The 19,126-nt window shown below is 40.1% G+C and overlaps 1 protein-coding gene across 1 annotated transcript; it reads right to left on the reverse strand.

Moving 5' to 3' along the window:
• Positions 1–636: 636 nt before the first annotated feature.
• sec22a (SEC22 homolog A, vesicle trafficking protein) lies at positions 637–13,717 on the reverse strand. The gene is made up of 7 exons (XM_061053096.1): positions 13,595–13,717; positions 8,281–8,491; positions 5,111–5,274; positions 4,025–4,204; positions 1,894–2,012; positions 1,337–1,402; positions 637–971 (listed from the first exon to the last, which is right to left on the reverse strand). The coding sequence occupies exons 2-7, from the start codon at positions 8,460–8,462 to the stop codon at positions 771–773; spliced, it is 912 nt and encodes a 303-aa protein (XP_060909079.1). The 5' UTR covers positions 8,463–8,491; positions 13,595–13,717; the 3' UTR covers positions 637–770.
• Between the last annotated feature and the right edge of the window lie 5,409 nt (positions 13,718–19,126).

The following is a 19,126-nucleotide window of genomic DNA, read 5'->3' on the forward strand; positions in this document are numbered from 1 at the left end:
ACAAAGAAAGACGCTAGTGCTACGGTCCGGATTGAAGGAAGGTCCAAGACATGTCTGAAGAGAGTCGTCAATTGTAGTTTGTCAGATTAGTTTTAGCTCGCATTTTATTTCAACAGTGATTTTGTAAACTAGCCATGTGTTGATATATTCAAATTCTGCCCAATTATTATGTATTTTGAATTCTAGTCAGCTTTCTTGGAGGAATCTTAAAACATTTTTAAATTAAAAAAACATTCAAAGAAACAGTCTGAATGACATAGATCTCTTCTTCTGGATGTCATCTTAGTTTTGAATCAGTGTCTGTTTCTAGAATGATTCAAGTTCAAAGTTGAGCTGTATGAGTTATAACAGGCTGTGTCTGATATTGTCTAAGGAGAATATGGGTAGAAAAAAAAAGACTTAGCAGGACTCTGCCCTGAACTATGGCCGCCATGACAGAGAGTAAATGTAAATATCTTTCTTGGAAAAAGGCGAGGAGTAAACTACTCCTGAAACCATTCCATGAAGTTCCATCGATGATGAGGGCCGGGGGGGTAGGGGTTCTTCCACGTCCACACTGAGCTCTGTCACTGTCAGCTGGTGCTGAGATGTGATGAAGCGGCAAGGTTTTTGGTTTCTCTTTTGGAGCTGAGACCATTCTTTTTGTTGTTGTTGTTGTCCCCAGACGTCCAGGTCCGTCTCTGCTGCATGTCCAGAGCATGTGCGACACATCAGACTTCATCAGTCTGTTTGTCCTTTTTTTTTTTTGTTGTTGTTTCAAAGTCTTTATGTCAGACGTTGTAGTCCGGCGCTTTCCCCAGCGGTTGTCTCAGTCTGATCTGCAGAGTCATGAAGGCCCCCACGGACACATGGAAGAGGATCTGCCACATGTTTCTCAGTTCATACAGATACATGTTGGACAGGCAGATGAGTGCAAACGCCAGGAAGGACTTGCTGTCTCTCCAGATGGAGAAGTAGGCAAACAGGTAGCACTGAAAGGAGAATGGAACAGAGGAGTTGGAATGCTGCTCGGGTTTTGGACCGACATTGAGCGGTGACATGTTTTCATTTTGGATGCCCTTCATGGGACAATGAGTCTGCTCACCAACTAAGAAATGTGATAACTTTGCCCCCCCCCCCCCCCCATGAGGTCGACCAATTTGTGGTGCTCCATTAGGTATGAGGAGCTGCACAAAAGAAGCTGATGAAAATGTTTTAGAGAAGGTAGTGGGGTTGAAAGGCATTGAGCTTTCGCTAATGTTAGTCTGGCTGACAGGCTGCTGAGCTGTAAAGTGCAGGGCTGTTAGTCAGCCAGTCAGCCGGTGACAGGCTGCTCTTACCGCAGACTATCACTTACCTGATACAGACAGGCTGCTGTGCCGAGGAAGAAGGCAATCACATAATTAAAGTCTTCATCGTCATTCTGAAAAAGAAAGAGATTACTTTTAGGTACTATTCGTCTGTGTTTAGACAAAGCATCAAGAAAGCAATATGACAGGAGCATTCAGATGTCCCTGATATTCATCAAGTCTCATCTACTTACAAGAATGAGGTGACATTTACAGAGAAAAGCGTGATCATCAAAAGTCAGACTGACCCTAATGTGCACCAAAGTAAGGGATGAATTTGATGAAAAAGGAAAAACTTCCATGTTTGTTGCCCAATCAGACTTTTTTGAAGCAGTGTCACAGGATCTCATTAACTGACTGATGACCATTACGGCTGCAGCCAAGTCGACTGTAACATGCCACCTGCTTTATAAATGGCCACCAAAGTATTATGTAATATGATATTTCTAACTAGAAATGAGACAAATACCCGGGCTAAGATTTGAGTGTGGTTGGTGCTAATGACACTCTGCACAATGCTGACTTTAAGTTTCAGGCTGTATGGAATCAGAATTTCTCTCCTCACCTGTAATATGCTCTCTATGGCATGGACGCCTCTCAGCAGGTTCAGGCCTCCACAGAGGACGCTGAGCACACAGGACACGATGCCTGAAAGAGTCACCGGCTCCAACATCTGAGTGGGAGCTGGATGAGAGACAGCACAGCGTATCACTGACTCAGCAAAACGTGCCTTTGCATATAAGTTACAAAAGCATTAAGGAAAAAAAATTGTTCAAAGAATATAACACAAACTTTAGGTTAGTGAAATGCAATTATTACTAGGACAAAAGCATGAATCCTCAAAAAGAACTGATAAGCCAGACTCCGCTGTTTAAAAAAAAAGTCTTCGTCCTCCAAAACATTCTCGCATAGTAAAAAGAGTGATGTGTCACTATTATCAGATGAGCGTACTTTATCCTCCAGAACTAAAATGATTTATGCTCCCAGAAACAAAGACTGGCAAGGGCACGCAGCAGAGAGTGAACAAAGTGTGGAGAGCGGCTCTGAAGAGGATGTCAGGGGGAACGTAACAGCTCTAAGTGACCTGAGGTGGCATCGCTCACTGAGGGGGAGCTGAGGTGTGACGGTGCGAAGAAAAGGGGGGACGTTTTGAGAGCAACTGAGGGTCAGGGGATCTGGACCACAGAGCCACAGTGGAGCTGTTTGAAGATATATCTGACCAGATGTACAGTGTTTCTATGACTTTTTATTTGTCTTATTTCTTTATGTGGTAGAACAGGTTCTACGTAGCTGATAAGCACATTGAGTTGATCTAAGAAGCAAGTCATTAGTTAGATTGGGCATTGGCCCAATTTGTATGTTGCCCTGCTTTGAACGGTTTCTGGCAATGTCTCACTGTTCACCGCAGTTTAGAGAAAACTAATTTTAAATGATAACAAGGTTAGCAGAAAATATCCTTCCTTTCTCAAAGGAAGAAAGGGCAAGATCTTACACATAAATAAAACAGAAATCAAGTATATCCTCTGTAAATATCTGAGTCATGACTGTCTACAATGAGTGAGACGTGCGAGTCCTGCCAGCTGTGTTGTTGTTGTCGAAGCCGTGTTTACATCATGTTTACATGGACGTGACGACCGGCTCCTCCCCTTGTGTATATTCATGCAAATGTGAGGGGAGGGGTGGTGCATTGCAGAGGCTTCAGAATGACGGAGATGTGGCCAAACAGAAGTTTGTTTTGGTTTCATGCTGGTTAAGGTTAAGGTTAAGGCTTACTATGCTACTTTAAGGGCAGGTTTTAAGACCAAAACAATTGCTCTTGGACATTTGGACGCACTTCCTTCATCCCTCAGCTACCCCTGCCTCAACACTTCCACTGCTCCTCCCATCCTGTTTCATCAGCATGTGACTGAGAGACGGGCAGCGGCAGACAAGTGCTGATAAACGTCTGAAAACAAGATTGTGGGATCAATTTCAAGAGAAGGTACGCCATCTCAGAGTTAATTAGGTTGTTATCTGTTTGTCATTTTAGGCAAAAGAAAAAACTATTTGGTTTGGAAAGTCTGACGACTCTCCGCCATTATGCCCCTTAAATAAGAGTCCCTGAGCGACCGGGGCCATCTTGCTTCCCCCTCGTTGTGGCAGGGCTAAAAGTTAAAGAAAAAAAAACACTTCTGAAACATGTTTGAGCCTCTGAGTGAAACACAAACAAGCTGAAGAAAACAAATCAAGAGGGAGTTTGACTTCGCTCTCATTTTAGGAAGGCATTACTCTACAATATGATTACGTAGGGTGAATTTGATTTTTGCTGTATTAAAATTCACAATGTCACATATTAAGCCTTAAACTGTAAGTGATCTGCAGGTCAAGTCATAGTCTACCTTCAAACATTAAGACGGGCATATGGAAAAGATCACAGGTTTTCATACAAAAGGATATAAACAATGACAGGTTCATCAAAGCATCTTATACAGGTGTAGTAAAGGATTCAGTATTCTGAGGGAAACTACTTGTGACCTTTGTCTGTCATTGTGTTACTAAGACCGGTGCAAGGCACAAGTGTTAATAGTGCCAAGTAATGAGAGTCAGATTAGACGAGATAACTCCTTATTGATCTCCAGAATGGAAATGAAGTAGGTTCCTCATATTAGAAAAACTCTTTCATACTTGGATGGAGCGCGTGTGTGTGTGTGTCCTACCTATGCCTTTGTATTTAGAGGGCGTGTGCATTGAGAATCCGTTGATGGCCCGCAGGTCCTCATGGGAGAGCTGGTAGGGCGGCCGCAGCTTGATCTCTGTCTGCATGTCAGCCAGGTTGATCCTGGTGGACAGGGAGCGCGGGCTGTTGTAGCGCTGTTTGGTTTTCTGGATGAAGGTGTCTGATGGATGAGAGGCAACACAAGGTGGTAAATGACACAGGGAATGAAACAAGGGGGATGAAAAGAGAACCTGTGTGTGAGAGAAGAGAAGGACTCTAAAAGAAGTGTCAGAGTCAGAGTTCAGTCTTACTGGATTGTAGTTCAAGTTTTTAAGTGTCTTGTTTTAGCTTTTCTAAATGTGATTCTTTACAGTTTTTTTAATATTTTAATTTAATTTCAAATGGAATATCTCTGATTTTTAGATTGTTGGTTGTGAAAGACATTTGAACATTTCCATTTGGCCTTTAGCTCTCACAACCAACATTCTGCATTCTCTCACATGAAGCCCTGTTCAGACTGCGTTTCAAGCTGTGATATTTACGTCTCCGCGATGTTTCACATTCAATCTGAATGTCACAGACACGTAATGGGGGGACAGAGGGATCCCACCTCTGTGCCGTCTTTGGAGGTAGTAACAGAGGCCATTTTAGAGGAGCCTGCAGGGGAGTTTGGATGTATGCTGGAAATACTTTTCATGAAATGCTGTTCCTCATTTTTTGGTACAAACTGTTTTTTTTTCTGTTTTCAGAACTTTGGAGAAACCTTTCTGCTCAGTTTTTTTAACACATAGAGGAAAAATAACAACCCATCACCAGAAAGGGAAAATAAGAAAGACCAAGATTTCCTAGTCCACAAAGGCAACACAAATTGCACATCTATTTGAAAAAAAATTGCTTCATTTTGGGGCCAATTTTGTAGAAATCATGGCACATTTTTCATTTTGGGATGGATCCTTTCCCCCAGAATCCCTGATAAGAAAATATGCTCTCGCTTTTTTCGACTCTGAGGGACAGCATCATAAATTTTAACCATGTGATGGCAGTCGCTAACAGTCTGAAACACGCTGTAAAACTCAATGAAGCTCACCAAATTCAATAAAGGAGTACGGCCGCACGGCACTGCTGATTCGTTTGGTGTCATAGGTGACGATAAACTCCTTCTGCAGCTCGTCCAGGAAGCAGAAGGCCAGCACATTGGGGTAGTTTGCGGTGCACACCATCAAGTATCCAACACCCAGAGCGCTAGTAAAACTGGAACACACACACATGCAATAACATTACAGCTTTTATACCACACCATTCTTTTCTCTTGACAAAAAAAAAACCCTGGGAAACTGTAATTAGGACACCAAGCACAGCACAGCACAGATTTCAGGACAACAACAAACACAATGGCATCATTTCTGTTCCAGCTTGTTGCTGCTCTAAACTAAGAACAAACACTATTTCAGCACGTTTGTGCCTAAAATTCACACTTTCACAGCTAATTAAACACACACAAAAAACCACAGTCACATTCAAATGCACCTCAGCAAACACGTTATCTTTTGGGCCTGCGGTGTTAATGGATACACAGAGCACAAATTAAATTCCCCAGACACAAAGACTTCTGCATTATCTGAATAGCTCAGAGAATAATTTAGGGGAAATTTGGTTATCACAACACCGTCTAAATTGATGTGGAACAAAAATGTCAACAAACGGTACAGACGGATGTGATGATTATCATGTGGCCCGACAAAATATAAACAAAAAAAAGCCCCAAAAGTATGTGAGGAATGAGGGTGAATAAGTTATCAGCATGTCACTGTGTTGATGCAGAGCCATAGAACTGATAAATACGCATCAATTTCAAAGCAGGCAGACGGGTAACTTACTCTCCTAATGTAAAATGATGGTTGCCTCCAGTTTAACAGCAGTGGAAAACACACATTCTCTTCACAGTTAATAAACAATTTCAAGTTTCTTCTGTTATCACTATGTGTTGGGAATATTTTTCCAGCAGTAGGTAAGTTGTGTTCAATTATTTAGCTTCTCTCAGGAGCAGACTTCTAAAAGTTCTTCACAAGAAAATAAACTACGATGTAGGAGCCACGACTTCAAAGACCCGGTCTCCTTTAGCCCGGAGGGAGGAACAAGAAACCAACAAGCCCTGATCAGAAGAGCTCAGAATCCAGAGGACCATAAGAGTTTACCAGGCAGGTCATGCCTAACCATGTAGGGAACAAAGACCGAAATGTTGAGGGAAACAGTTTGTGTCTTGCATCAACAAGTGTGACATTGTCCTTCTAGTGGACACGTTTATTTCTACTTATCACGACAGTGTCCTGACAGGATGCACAGACAAGTAGTGCCTGTAAGATTTCACTACTGCCGTATCATGAAGCGTTCTAACTGAATGCCTGCTGGATGGTTAGCGAAACAATTGTGTTGTTTTTCATAGAATTTCTAAACTGGCCACAAACAAGGAGCCGAGTCATGCAATTTTCAGCTGAACTTTAGTCATACACCCTGAACTTTGCTGAAAACCTTATTTTCTACCCGTCACTTGCATTGAGGCAGCTGATGTATGAAGCTTAAATGAGGGTGTTTCTATATAAATGAGGCGCGAGTTGGCTGGAGGGATCTGATTGGGAGCTGAAAGTTACTGGGTGCAGTAAGTTTTGTGACAAAAAACAGCCCACTTGCTATTGACAAGGGTAGATTTAAAAACTTTGATATGATACTAGTTCAAATCTAACTATATTGAAATTATATAATTATATATTGAATTATTAAAATTTAAATACTTCATTAATCCCTGAGGTAAATTCTTACACTTTGTTATTGAGAGACATGCTTCTCACACGTGCACAAACAGAACCTGTGGACAATTGGAGACATGTCAGAGTGGGGCTGCTACACAGGGAGCGCACCAGAGAGGTTGGGGGTCCGGGGCCTTGCTCAAGGGCACTTTGGCAGTACTCAGGAAGTGCCTTGGCTCTTCTTCAGCTACTAGAACAACTTCCATATTTTTTGGTCCGCACCGGGACTTGAACAAGCGGTTCCCAACCCCTACAGACTGAGTGAAAATGCTGGATATCATAAACTAACTGCTGAATAAAATATTTTTTATAAAGTTGACAAAAGTGTGGTTAACCTAGTGGTTAGTTTGTGTTCCCCATGCGCAGAGGCTGTAGTCCTCCAAGCGCGCGGCTTGGGTTGAAATCCGACCTGTGGCTCCTTTCCCGCACCTCTCTTTCTCTTATCTCTAAAATAATTAAGTTGACAAGTGTCAGTCATACATCAGGGGTGCAGCTGCTACCTGTGTTTTTGCATAATTATGAGTTACAGCATGAATACATTTAAATACATTTTAAAAGCAAAGTCATTTATGTTAAGGTCACTGCAAAGTCCCTCATCCTATCAGACTCGGTATATTCTAAATCCATGTATAACACGACTTGTATACCAGGCTTGAAAAGAAAAGAGACACTTTGTCCCAAAGAGGTCCAAACAAAGTCACCTATAAAGCTGTTAACTCTATACACTCTCCTCCTGCTTTCATGACAGACTCCTTTCAAAGCCTTCAGAGACCCAGAGTATCACAGAGTAGATTAACCTGTGACTTTAAACACTGGCTGCATCACTCTGACCTTCACTCTCTTCTGACTCTGACCCCTCTCTTCTTCAGATGCTCTGAGCTCTGTTGATTAGAGAGACTCTTATCAAACGGAAACTTTGGTGGTTGAACGCTATGGCTGGCTCATTAACTGCAGATGCAGAGTTTTTTAGCTAATTCTCTCCGTCTTAATGGGACTAATTAGCTCGATCCAAAATAGTGTGCTTAAGAGAGTTTCAAAGCATTTCCCTGAGCACCAGTGGGGCTTTTAGGAACAGTTTGAGACCTCAAACGGCAGCCGAACTGTCAAATCACTCAAATGAAAAGGCGTTTTTCCATCAAAGTTATTTTAGAAAGGGTCAAGAAGAGCGAGAAAACTGTCGAGTAGAAAACTGCTTAACCGTCACATCAGGAGAGAACGACGCATGTAATTATCAAAGCCTCCAAAATTAAACTGGAAATACTCTCGATTACAAGATGTCTTTAATGAATTCAATAAAATTCAAACAATGCTGTTCTTACCCAGCAAGTACGCAGAGCTCTCCAAAATTAAAAGGGTATCATTACTGGCTTATTCTTCACGTTTAGTTAATGTGTGGTCCCTTTAAAAATCACAACCATTGGGGTTTTAAAAACAGACATCCCATATGACGTACTTGACATTATATGGTCCAGTCTTCAGTGTGCAGCGGTCGGGAAACTGGCCGAGTTTCTTGGAGAGACCTTTCAGGTTCTTCTTGGTTTCCTGCAGCTCTTTGTCCTGCTCATAGTCAGTCGATGCGGAGAGCGGCAGGCCGTCTCCGACCCGGACCACGGAGGCAAACAACACCATCGACATCTTACAGCTCTGAATATCTCATTGAAGGCCTGCAAATAAATACAAACGGAGAAAGCTTGTTGAGGTGTAGCAAAGATATGAGCTAAGTTTGAGTTTTTATTCACTTCTTTAAGGATCTTTATTTCAGCACAAAAAAAATAACTTAAGTCAAGGGTCAAGTAGCACTCAGAGGGGGCTTCCAAAGTTTGAAATATTACCTTTATCGACGTAAATACTTGTTTAAACACACTTTGCTTTTCTGATCATTCATTTTATTTTGCAACTACAATAACTGTTAAGCAAACATAACCGCATTGTCGAACAGAAGTTATATAGTTCATGCTGTTATTTAGTGTTGTAGAAGTCATCTTGTCTCGGTCTAGGACTGGGCGGACTCTGGATTTGAACTCAAGACCGGTCAATTCAATCATAGTTTTGATTTTTATCCCCCAGTTATGGCAGCAACCACCGGTGTTACGGTTTAAGTGGGGCACACCTGCTGCACACAAGATGATGATTTGTCAGTGATATCTATGTGATAGCTTGGTCTTGTCTCGGTCTCGGAGCACTCTGGTATAGGGTATGACTCGGTCTCGTTTATTGTTATTAATAAACCTGAAATTTGCATATAAAAAGCATAAATCTGCAATAATACTGTAGGAGTGCAGACCAATTGGGTGGGTCTGCAATGTCCTAAAACGTAAAATTGCAAATAATCTTTTCTTTCACAACTTTCTGCTTAAAGTGTTTTGCTACATACAGTATGCCCCATTCATATACTTTGCACTCCTATCAAACAATTTCCTTAAAGTAATATCTACTTTATGACAACAAACATTTCAATTTGTTACCAATTCTTTTAGCTGTTTTCATTCCTTTTTTTGATCTGTTATCAGTCCCTTTTTCCATGGTTAAGTCAATGTGGTAACCTTTGATCTAGCAGAAGGTCTTACTTTATTTCAAAATAAAAGCATGGTTAAATTTATGAAATTGAATTCATAAATGTGAAATAGTGGCCTTTCAAACTTGTTATTAAAAATGTGATTAATCATGATTCACTATAGAAATGTAGCGATTAAAATTGGTAACCATTTGACAGCCCTAGTTAATAGACATTTAAGAGTTTGAACACATTGGATTAACTAAACTTAAGATAAGGCAATAAAATGAAAATGTTAGGTAACGTTTGCTGCTCTAAACACTAAACACATCAGGCTAGCAGGTCGGATCATGCAGGACCCATCACACGCTCTCTTCCCAGCATTTGAGTGGCTCCCTTCAGGACGCCGGCTTCGCTGTCCCTGCTGCAGGACACAGAGGAGAAGAGCAACCTTTGTTCCTAGGGCTGTCCAGCTCCTCAACTCCTAACAGCAGCAAACGTTACCTAACATTTTAATTTTATTGCCTTTATGTGATTAGGTTTATTATGTGCTCAAAGGGCATTCAAAAAAGTGTTGCCTTCATAAACTAAAACGTGTCAGTGTAATTTAAAATAAATATTTTTACATATAGGCTATATTAATAACTTCATTTAATTCTAAAATACTTTATTTCAATCATATCTTTTATTTATTGGAGTTTGGTTGAAGGATGCAGCATAAGTTCATTTTTTTTTTTTTTACAATGTTTAACTTAAAATGTTATTAAAAAGTAACCTGAGCAGGTGTACAAGTCTGAACTGTCGATGCTGCACTTTTGCCCAATGTGTAAAAGGGAAATTCTAAATGTTCCTAATAAAGAGAAAAAATGCATCAGGTCCCTTTGCTGTACCGAAAATGTACCGAACCAAAGCTTCAAAACTTGGAACCGTACTGAACCGAAATTTTTGTGTACCGTGACACCCCCAATATATTAGTTCTGTTGTTCCATTATTCACCATGCACCTTATTAACTTATCATTTAGTATCTAGTGTTTAGCCTACTTGCACATAGCTCTGTATATATATATATATATTTCTCGTTTACTGCACATATTTCTGTTTACATCTGGTCACTACTGCACATATTTCTGTTTACATCTGGTCACTACTGCACATAGTTCTGTTTACATCTGGTCACTACTGCACATAGTTCTGTTTACATCTGTCACTACTGCACATAGTTCTGTTTACATCTGTCACTACTGCACATAGTTCTGTTTACATCTGGTCACTACTGCACATAGTTCTGTTTACATCTGGTCACTACTGCACATAGTTCTGTTTACATCTGTCACTACTGCACATAGTTCTGTTTACATCTGGTCACTACTACACATAGTTCTGTTTACATCTGTTTACATCTGTTTACTACTACACATAGTTCTGTTTACATCTGGTCACTACTGCACATAGTTCTGTTTACATCTGTCACTACTGCACATAGTTCTGTTTACATCTGGTCACTACTACACATAGTTCTGTTTACATCTGTTTACTACTGCACATATTTCTGTTTACATCTGGTCACTACTGCACATAGTTCTGTTTACATCTGGTCACTAATGCACATAGTTCTGTTTACATCTGGTCACTACTAAACATAGTTCTGTTTACATCTGGTCACTACTACACATAGTTCTGTTTACATCTGTTTACATCTGTTCACTACCGCACACAGTTTTGTTTACATCTGTTCACTACCGCACATAGTTCTGTTTACATCTGTTCACTACCGCACACAGTTCTGTTTACATCTGTTCACTACCGCACATAGTTCTGTTTACATCTGTTCACTACTACACATAGCTCTGTTTACATCTGGTCACTACCGCACATAGTTCTGTTTACATCTGTTTACATCTGGTCACTACTACATCTGGTCACTACTGCACATAGTTCTGTTTACATCTGGTCACTACTGCACATAGTTCTGTTTACATCTGGTCACTACTGCACATAGTTCTGTTTACATCTGGTCACTACTAAACATAGTTCTGTTTACATCTGGTCACTACTGCACATAGTTCTGTTTACATCTGGTCACTACTAAACATAGTTCTGTTTACATCTGGTCACTACTACACATAGTTCTGTTTACATCTGTTCACTACCGCACACAGTTTTGTTTACATCTGGTCACTACTGCACATAGTTCTGTTTACATCTGGTCACTACTAAACATAGTTCTGTTTACATCTGGTCACTACTGCACATAGTTCTGTTTACATCTGTTCACTACCGCACAGTTTTGTTTACATCTGTTCACTACTGCACATAGTTCTGTTTACATCTGTTCACTACTGCACATAGTTCTGTTTACATCTGGTCACTACTGCACATAGTTCTGTTTACATCTGGTCACTACCGCACACAGTTCTGTTTACATCTGGTCACTACTGCACATAGTTCTGTTTACATCTGGTCACTACTACACATAGTTCTGTTTACATCTGGTCACTACCGCACACAATTCTGTTTACATCTGGTCACTACTGCACATAGTTCTGTTTACATCTGGTCACTACTGCACATAGTTCTGTTTACATCTGTTCACTACTACACATAGTTCTGTTTACATCTGGTCACTACCGCACACAGTTTTGTTTACATCTGTTCACTACTGCACATAGTTCTGTTTACATCTGGTCACTACTGCACATAGTTCTGTTTACATCTGGTCACTACTGCACATAGTTCTGTTTACATCTGGTCACTACTGCACATAGTTCTGTTTACATCTGGTCACTACTAAACATAGTTCTGTTTACATCTGGTCACTACTGCACATAGTTCTGTTTACATCTGGTCACTACTAAACATAGTTCTGTTTACATCTGGTCACTACTACACATAGTTCTGTTTACATCTGTTCACTACCGCACAGTTTTGTTTACATCTGTTCACTACTGCACATAGTTCTGTTTACATCTGTTCACTACTACACATAGTTCTGTTTACATCTGGTCACTACTGCACATAGTTCTGTTTACATCTGGTCACTACTGCACATAGTTCTGTTTACATCTGTTCACTACTACACATAGTTCTGTTTACATCTGGTCACTACTGCACATAGTTCTGTTTACATCTGTTCACTACTACACATAGCTCTGTTTACATCTGTTCACTACTACACATAGTTCTGTTTACATCTGGTCACTACTGCACATAGTTCTGTTTACATCTGTTCACTACTACACATAGCTCTGTTTACATCTGTTCACTACTACACATAGTTCTGTTTACATCTGGTCACTACTACACATAGCTCTGTTTACATCTGTTCACTACTGCACATAGTTCTGTTTACATCTGGTCACTACTACACATAGTTCTGTTTACATCTGGTCACTACTGCACATAGCTCTGTTTACATCTGTTCACTACCGCACACAGTTCTGTTTACATCTGTGAGTCCGATCACTGTCCACTTATATCTACTCTTTTTATCTACTCTTTTTATGCTTTGTATTTTTAAGTTTAAGCTGAAAGTTGTATTTAAATTGACACTTTATATTTAGGTTAAAATGTTTCGTCTACTTGCACTGTTGTTAATTTACTGCTCTGTGTGCCTTTGAATTGCCCCCCGGGGACAAATAAAGTTTTATGACTTGAACAGAGAGTGTGTTGGGGGTCTATGGTTGGGGGTCTATGGTTGGGGGGTCTATGGTTGGGGGGGGGTCGGTTGCAGCAGGACCATGGACAGCTCCACACTGAAGAAAGGGGCGTTGTAAGGAATCGCTATCGTGACGGACTTTTACTAAAAACCGGATGGGAAAACGTGGATATATAACACACTTGAAGAAAACTATCTTGTTCAAAACCCTGCCTTTCTATAAACAGAGCACAGCAACACATTACAAGTTAAAGACAGAACGTTTCCACTTGTTAGCTGACATTAGCAGGTAGCTAAAGAGGAAGGAGACCGCTGTTGTTGGAACATTTAAGATACATTTAACCGACCGCTTTATGTTTATATTCTTTGGACGTTTTCTCCAACATGTGCAGGAAACCTGTTTTTCGAGAAACCACCAAAACAAGCGGCATCATGCAAAGTAATTCACGTAGCCACCGTTAGCAGCTAAGCGTGCTAGCATTAGCTCTGCACCAGCGTTTCATTTCGCCTACCGTTAGCATGCTAGGAAGCTAACTGGCTACATTGAAAACACACCTCAGGAGGAAGCTATTACTAACCCAAATCACGTGTTTTAACAACCGAGAAAAGGTGAATACCTGGAAAACGGGTGTAGCATCATGTAGACATCCTTGATTTGCAGATGTGAAACTAACCAGAGTAAAAAAGAGGCAGCTAGCAAACAGTGCTGTGATTCCTTCCTTCCTGACGTTTACGTGGCTGTTTCGCTGTGCATTGTGGGTAAGAGAAAACCTCTCATCAGCATCTCAGAGAAATACACAAAAACAAAGAGATGTGCTCTGCTGTGGAAATGTGTTTATTAAAGCATCACATTTTAAATGGTATTTGGATGGTAGAGGGGATTCAATAGATTATTTAAATGCAAAATAAACTTGTGAATAAATAATAAATTAATATCAGGATCCTCAGTGAAAATCTTTTAAAAGCACAAACGACTTCCTTTTTTTTTAAAGTAAGATTTCTCAGTTGTATCTCTTTATTTGTTCTTCATTCTCTTAACTTGTGGTCTCACTTCCTCATTAATCCAGCTTTATCCCTGTTGCAGAAATATATGATTTTATTTTTATAATTTGATCGCATTATTGATTATGTTCCGGGTATTCTCACACAGGGAGTTTTCAACTTAAAAAAAAAAAAAAAAGTAAATAATGCTTGAGGTTATCTTCAAACAGGTTTTTCTTGAATTTTACTGCTGGTGGCTTTCAAACGTACACATGTTATTTGTATGTTGATAAAGGTATTTTTCTCTCCTTTTGAAATAGTTTTTTAAATTATTTATATGTCCTCTGAAGCATTACATAAATGATTCAATTACACACACTATCATTGTATGAAAATACACACCACAGCTGAGAGGTATAAGCTAAAAAGAAAAGAAAATCTGATGTGCACCTGTTCTTTATTCTTACTTTTGCCTTAAAGTTCGGTTGTTAGTGTATTTCAGTCTGTTTATTTACTTCTGACTGTTTTATGGTCTTGTATTTATTTGTGGAGAACTTTGTGACATTTGCTCTGAGAAAGGGGCTGCACCAAACAAGCTTTACTTTCCTTCTCATGTCTAAGGTTACTTTACAACATTTTTTTGTCAGAGCTTTCAGAGGACACCTCATGTAACATTTTTCTACACCGATCAGCAAATCAAAGTGGCCGGAATAAAATGAAATGGATTGCATAAAACAAAACATTGCATAAAAACAGGAATAAAAGTGCTAAGAAGATATTTCCCTGATAAATTGGCCCCAAAACAATTGCGAGATAAATTCCATGTACTTCCCACACTTTGTTGGTAGATGGTTAATGGTGTGATTCTGCAGTTATTTCACTCTTTTCTCTCTGAGACTTTTAATATTAATGAGCTCATTAACTCAGTGTCAGATGCTGTGTTACATAATTTAAGATTCACTACATTTAGGCTTTCTTTTTATTTTGATATCATCGTGCTCCAGTTGCTACTTTCCAACAGAAGACAAGAAACAAATTAGCTCCACTCTCAAGCATCCGGTGCAGGGATTTTATTTCAAAGTTAATATTAAAATAACATGAAAAATGTATAATGTGTAACCAAGAGTCGGCAAAGTTTGAGTTCACCACTCGAAGCTGAAGTAGGCCGTTCACTTGTGTCAGCATTTTTGCTGAATTTCCATACACTTCCTGTTAGAATATGAAAGAAAACATGACTGTGGCCACAGGAAATAAAAACAATACAGAAAGGATTAGTGGCCTCATCCTTCACACATACCATGCAATCTCCCTGGAGCTCAGAAAATGTGACAGCCTGAAGGGACCTTTAAACACATGGCCTGGATAAGTGTGTATGTGAGAGAGACAGACACACACACACACACACACAGAGTAAGGCACATGATGGATGTCTGCTGCTGCTGACATCTTGATGAATTGCCGCAGGTCTCGGTAAGTGTGCGGTGCAGAGGATGTCAGGTGTGTGAAAGGCAGTGTCGTCATTCACACAGACACAAACACAGCTGCAGACACATCAGTATTCAAACGCATCAGCACCAAACTGTATCTTTCCCCGGGTGTCATCATTATTCATTTCAACTTTGAGCTCAGGAATTTTTGAAAAGTATGACATATCTAAAAATATGCCTGTCGGACATTCTCTGGGTTTTGACATTTTGTTTTTTTTAAATCATAAAATGTTATTTTTTAAGAACTGCCTGTCTCTGGGTGAGAAGACTGAAAATCTGCAGCCTGAACACTTGTCCTTGGAAGCTGCACTGTTCAGAAGACCTCATAAAGACTATTGGATGTACCAAGCTGACAATTACATTAAGTTTGTTCTCAGGTTGGTGCTAAAATGAAGGCCATAGAGGTCATGAGAATCCAAGGATTTTTATGTTGTGAGGAGAGGGTGAATTATGCCGAGCAAAGACACTGAAATCTAAGAGGAAGGAAATGGAAATAACACAGCAAAGAGGGCTTGGAACAGTCAAACTAAAAGCAAAGCTGGCAGCTGCTAAATACGATTCAATACCTTTCAAAGCAAACTTTACCTTACAGAGGAATTTTTTTTTAAACATATTTTGTGGTCTAAATGACTAAACCGTCCAAAAAGTGGTGGGATTACTTCAGTAGTTTGCTTCAGCCAGCAGTAGTGCTATTGGCTGTAATGGCTGCAATTTAATCATTGGGGGGGAAATGGGCTATATTTAAGAGCATCCAAGATTGTTATTGCAAGTGCACAAAACATTACAGAAAGGGAGGAATACTTTTTATTTCTGCTTCAGAGAAAAACCATTTATGAAGAAGAATATCCTGCTTTTGAAACCCAAACAGATCATCTCTCCTCAAAGCCAGCAGACTCCATTGACCAACAGCTAATTTACCCGGCAAGAACTTAAGAGTTTCTGCTCTATTTTTGCCAAGATCACCAAAGTTATTATACTGTGAACTAACAGAAAAAACAAATAACAATAAGATCACCAAAGTTATGATACTGTGAACTAACAGAAAAACAAATAACAATAAGATCATCAAGGTTCAAGTTCAGTGTTGCAGGCGTCACAGCCCGGCTCTTAGTCTGAGACAAAGATGAGAGACACACAGGTATAAACTAATTATAAACTAATTAATAAAGTAATTAATTTACAAGGACAATTATCAAAACGTACAAAAAGTTGTAGATTTGAAGAATCTGTAGAATCAGTTGTGTAAGGTTGGGGTTTGTGGAAATGTGCTGTAAAACCAAAGACAAAGAAACCAAAAAGCAAAGATATATGGTCGCTCAGATGAGTCTCTTTCAAAATCTCCAAAAATCTGACTGCTGCTCTGATTTAATCATGAGCCCAGTCAGGCCCAAGTGGGTCTCATCTCTAGATTGCTTGCTCAAATGAAGTTCGAGTGAAAACTTTTGGCTGTTGGGGTTCACACATACAGCTCAAATATCAGGAGTTTTTCAGGAGTTTTCTGCAAGTGTGAAAGTCCTACAGGTCTGCAGCCCTGGAGACAGAAAGCAAGCACCAGTACACTCATCAATGCAGAGGGGCCATCACACTAAGTCATTCTTAGATTGACTGGTGGCTCCGCATCTGGAGCAGGTTCAGGGTCTGTTTCTGGTTTACAAAAAAAAAGGATCTTTCAATGAAACATAAAAGTCTATTTCTGTGAGTATACCTTCTGTAAATGTGTCAGACAGTTTTAATAACGTCTGATCCGGTCAGCAGCCAAAACAAGCGCTTCACTTTTAGTCGATGTACTTCTATCAAACTAATTTTCCTCCCAGGATTACATTGCAGCAATCACAGCCCTTCTTTACGACTGCTGGCCCAAGGAGCAATTCCAAAATGATTTTTAACAAAGTCGTAAAGACCCAAAAAAGATATAAAGTTTTAAAAACACAGGAATTCAACTTTTGAATTCAAAGTTTGTTACTTTCAGAAACACCCACAATCTCAAATAGCATCTATTTCCATAAACCAATAGAAATGACTATGCACAAATATTCAGTGTTTTGGTTGTTAAACATTGGAGCTTTTAATGAGGCCTGTTCATTATGCTTGATGGTTTCACCAGTCAATCAAGTGCAAGCGTTTGACAATTTTATGGTGCTCTTCTGATTGATTGCCCAAACTATAACTCACCAGTGCCTATCAACATTGTCATAAAAGCAGGATGTTGTTCTTCTCGTTGTTGACTGACGGCTCCATTGAGCAGCGCAGAGACTGAACATATGGATCTTTCAGGAGAGGATGCAAATCATTTTGATGACTGCATCGTGAACAAAGGGAAATCTTTATCTCTTCAGAGCAGATTCACAGAGGTCTGTTTATTTCATCGACTCTCTGACCTCACATTATGGAAATCACAAAACATTTATTTATAACATCAGGTTAAAACGAAAGTATGAGCAGAAAAGATGACGTCAAGGTGATGCATCTGACAAACACAGCAGTCATGTGCTGCATGTTTTAAAGGACTTATTGATGACTGTAGGCTGTGGCTCATTTGGTAGAGTCAGTCATCTCTCAACTGGAAGGTCAGGGGTTCAATTCCCAGCTCCTGCAGCCACATGTCCAATGTGTCCTTGGGCAAGACACTTAACCCAAAATGGCTCCTGCTGCTTCGGCAACGACGTAAGCAACCTCTGCCATCAGTGTGTAAATGTATAGGTTTGACATACGGTGTAAAAGCGCCTACTCAAAGCGCTATACAAAGAAGCAGAGGTGAAGCAGAGGACGAGGTGTTTGATGTCACAGAGATAAAATCCCAAACAGCCTTAAAAGTACAATTATCCATAAAGGGAGAATGGTTTCTGTTAAGGACACTTTAATCCCAGCAGACCTTGGCTTTGTTTAAACAACCCCGTGCCCTCCATTTCTTATGCACCGCTTAAAATGCTCCTCCCTCCCTTCGATGAAAACTCCACGAAAACACAATAAGGCAATGCTTGCAAGACATGAAAAAGTGCTCCACCTCTTTGAAAATCCTTTAAAGTGAAATTGGGATTGAGAGGGTATTTCTGCCTGCGCTCGCGAGCATTAATCAGACTGATATGGCTCAACGCGGCGTGCATCCCAAAAAAACGACACTTTATCCAAGCAGCCTCGGATGACCCGCAGACTTCTAACAACGAACACAAGAAAGTTTTGGGGGAAAAAAAATCCCCCTAGTGCACTGAAGTCAACAGGTTTTTTCCAGGACATGATCCTAAAGTATTGATCTGTAATACCTATCATGATTTTTCAAAAATGTAGAAAGTCATGTCAAGAATTAATGACAATATGTTCACAGATGACATCGAGTGGTGGCGGGTCACTTTTGTGTCCTGTGTCATCATGAAGCCATCATTGTCAGATCTGCTGAGTGCTGCTCGTGGTTCATTTGTGTCGCTTTCTGAGAAAAATGTCCAAAAAATAAACAGGGCAGAAAAAAACCTGCTATCTCCAGGATTGTCCATCAGCCCAGCGACCCGAACAAGGTCATCTTCTATTTATTTCATGGTGTCGACTGAGTCGTTTGGCGTTTCTAGCGTATTTTCAGAATAACTCTTAACATGTTCTCACGCTCCGGATGTTCTTCAGTGCTGTGTGTGTCAATGACGCAACTCTCAAACACACGTCTACAGGATCTATTTTTGCAGTGCGGCGCCA

This window comes from Labrus mixtus, chromosome 13 (assembly GCF_963584025.1).
Source record: "Labrus mixtus chromosome 13, fLabMix1.1, whole genome shotgun sequence".
Taxonomy (NCBI): Eukaryota; Metazoa; Chordata; class Actinopteri; order Labriformes; family Labridae; genus Labrus; species Labrus mixtus.

Bases quoted from the DNA above. Each gene is read 5' to 3' on its own strand.
- sec22a (XM_061053096.1), bottom strand. From the start codon at position 8,462: ATGTCGATGGTGTTGTTTGCCTCCGTGGTCCGGGTCGGAGACGGCCTG. The intron at 1,403-1,893 runs GTGAGGAGAGAA...TTTCTTTTTCAG, and splicing joins CCATAGAGAGCATATTACAG to AATGACGATGAAGACTTTAA. The intron at 972-1,336 runs GTAAGTGATAGT...TTCTCCTTTCAG, and splicing joins CAGCAGCCTGTCTGTATCAG to TGCTACCTGTTTGCCTACTT.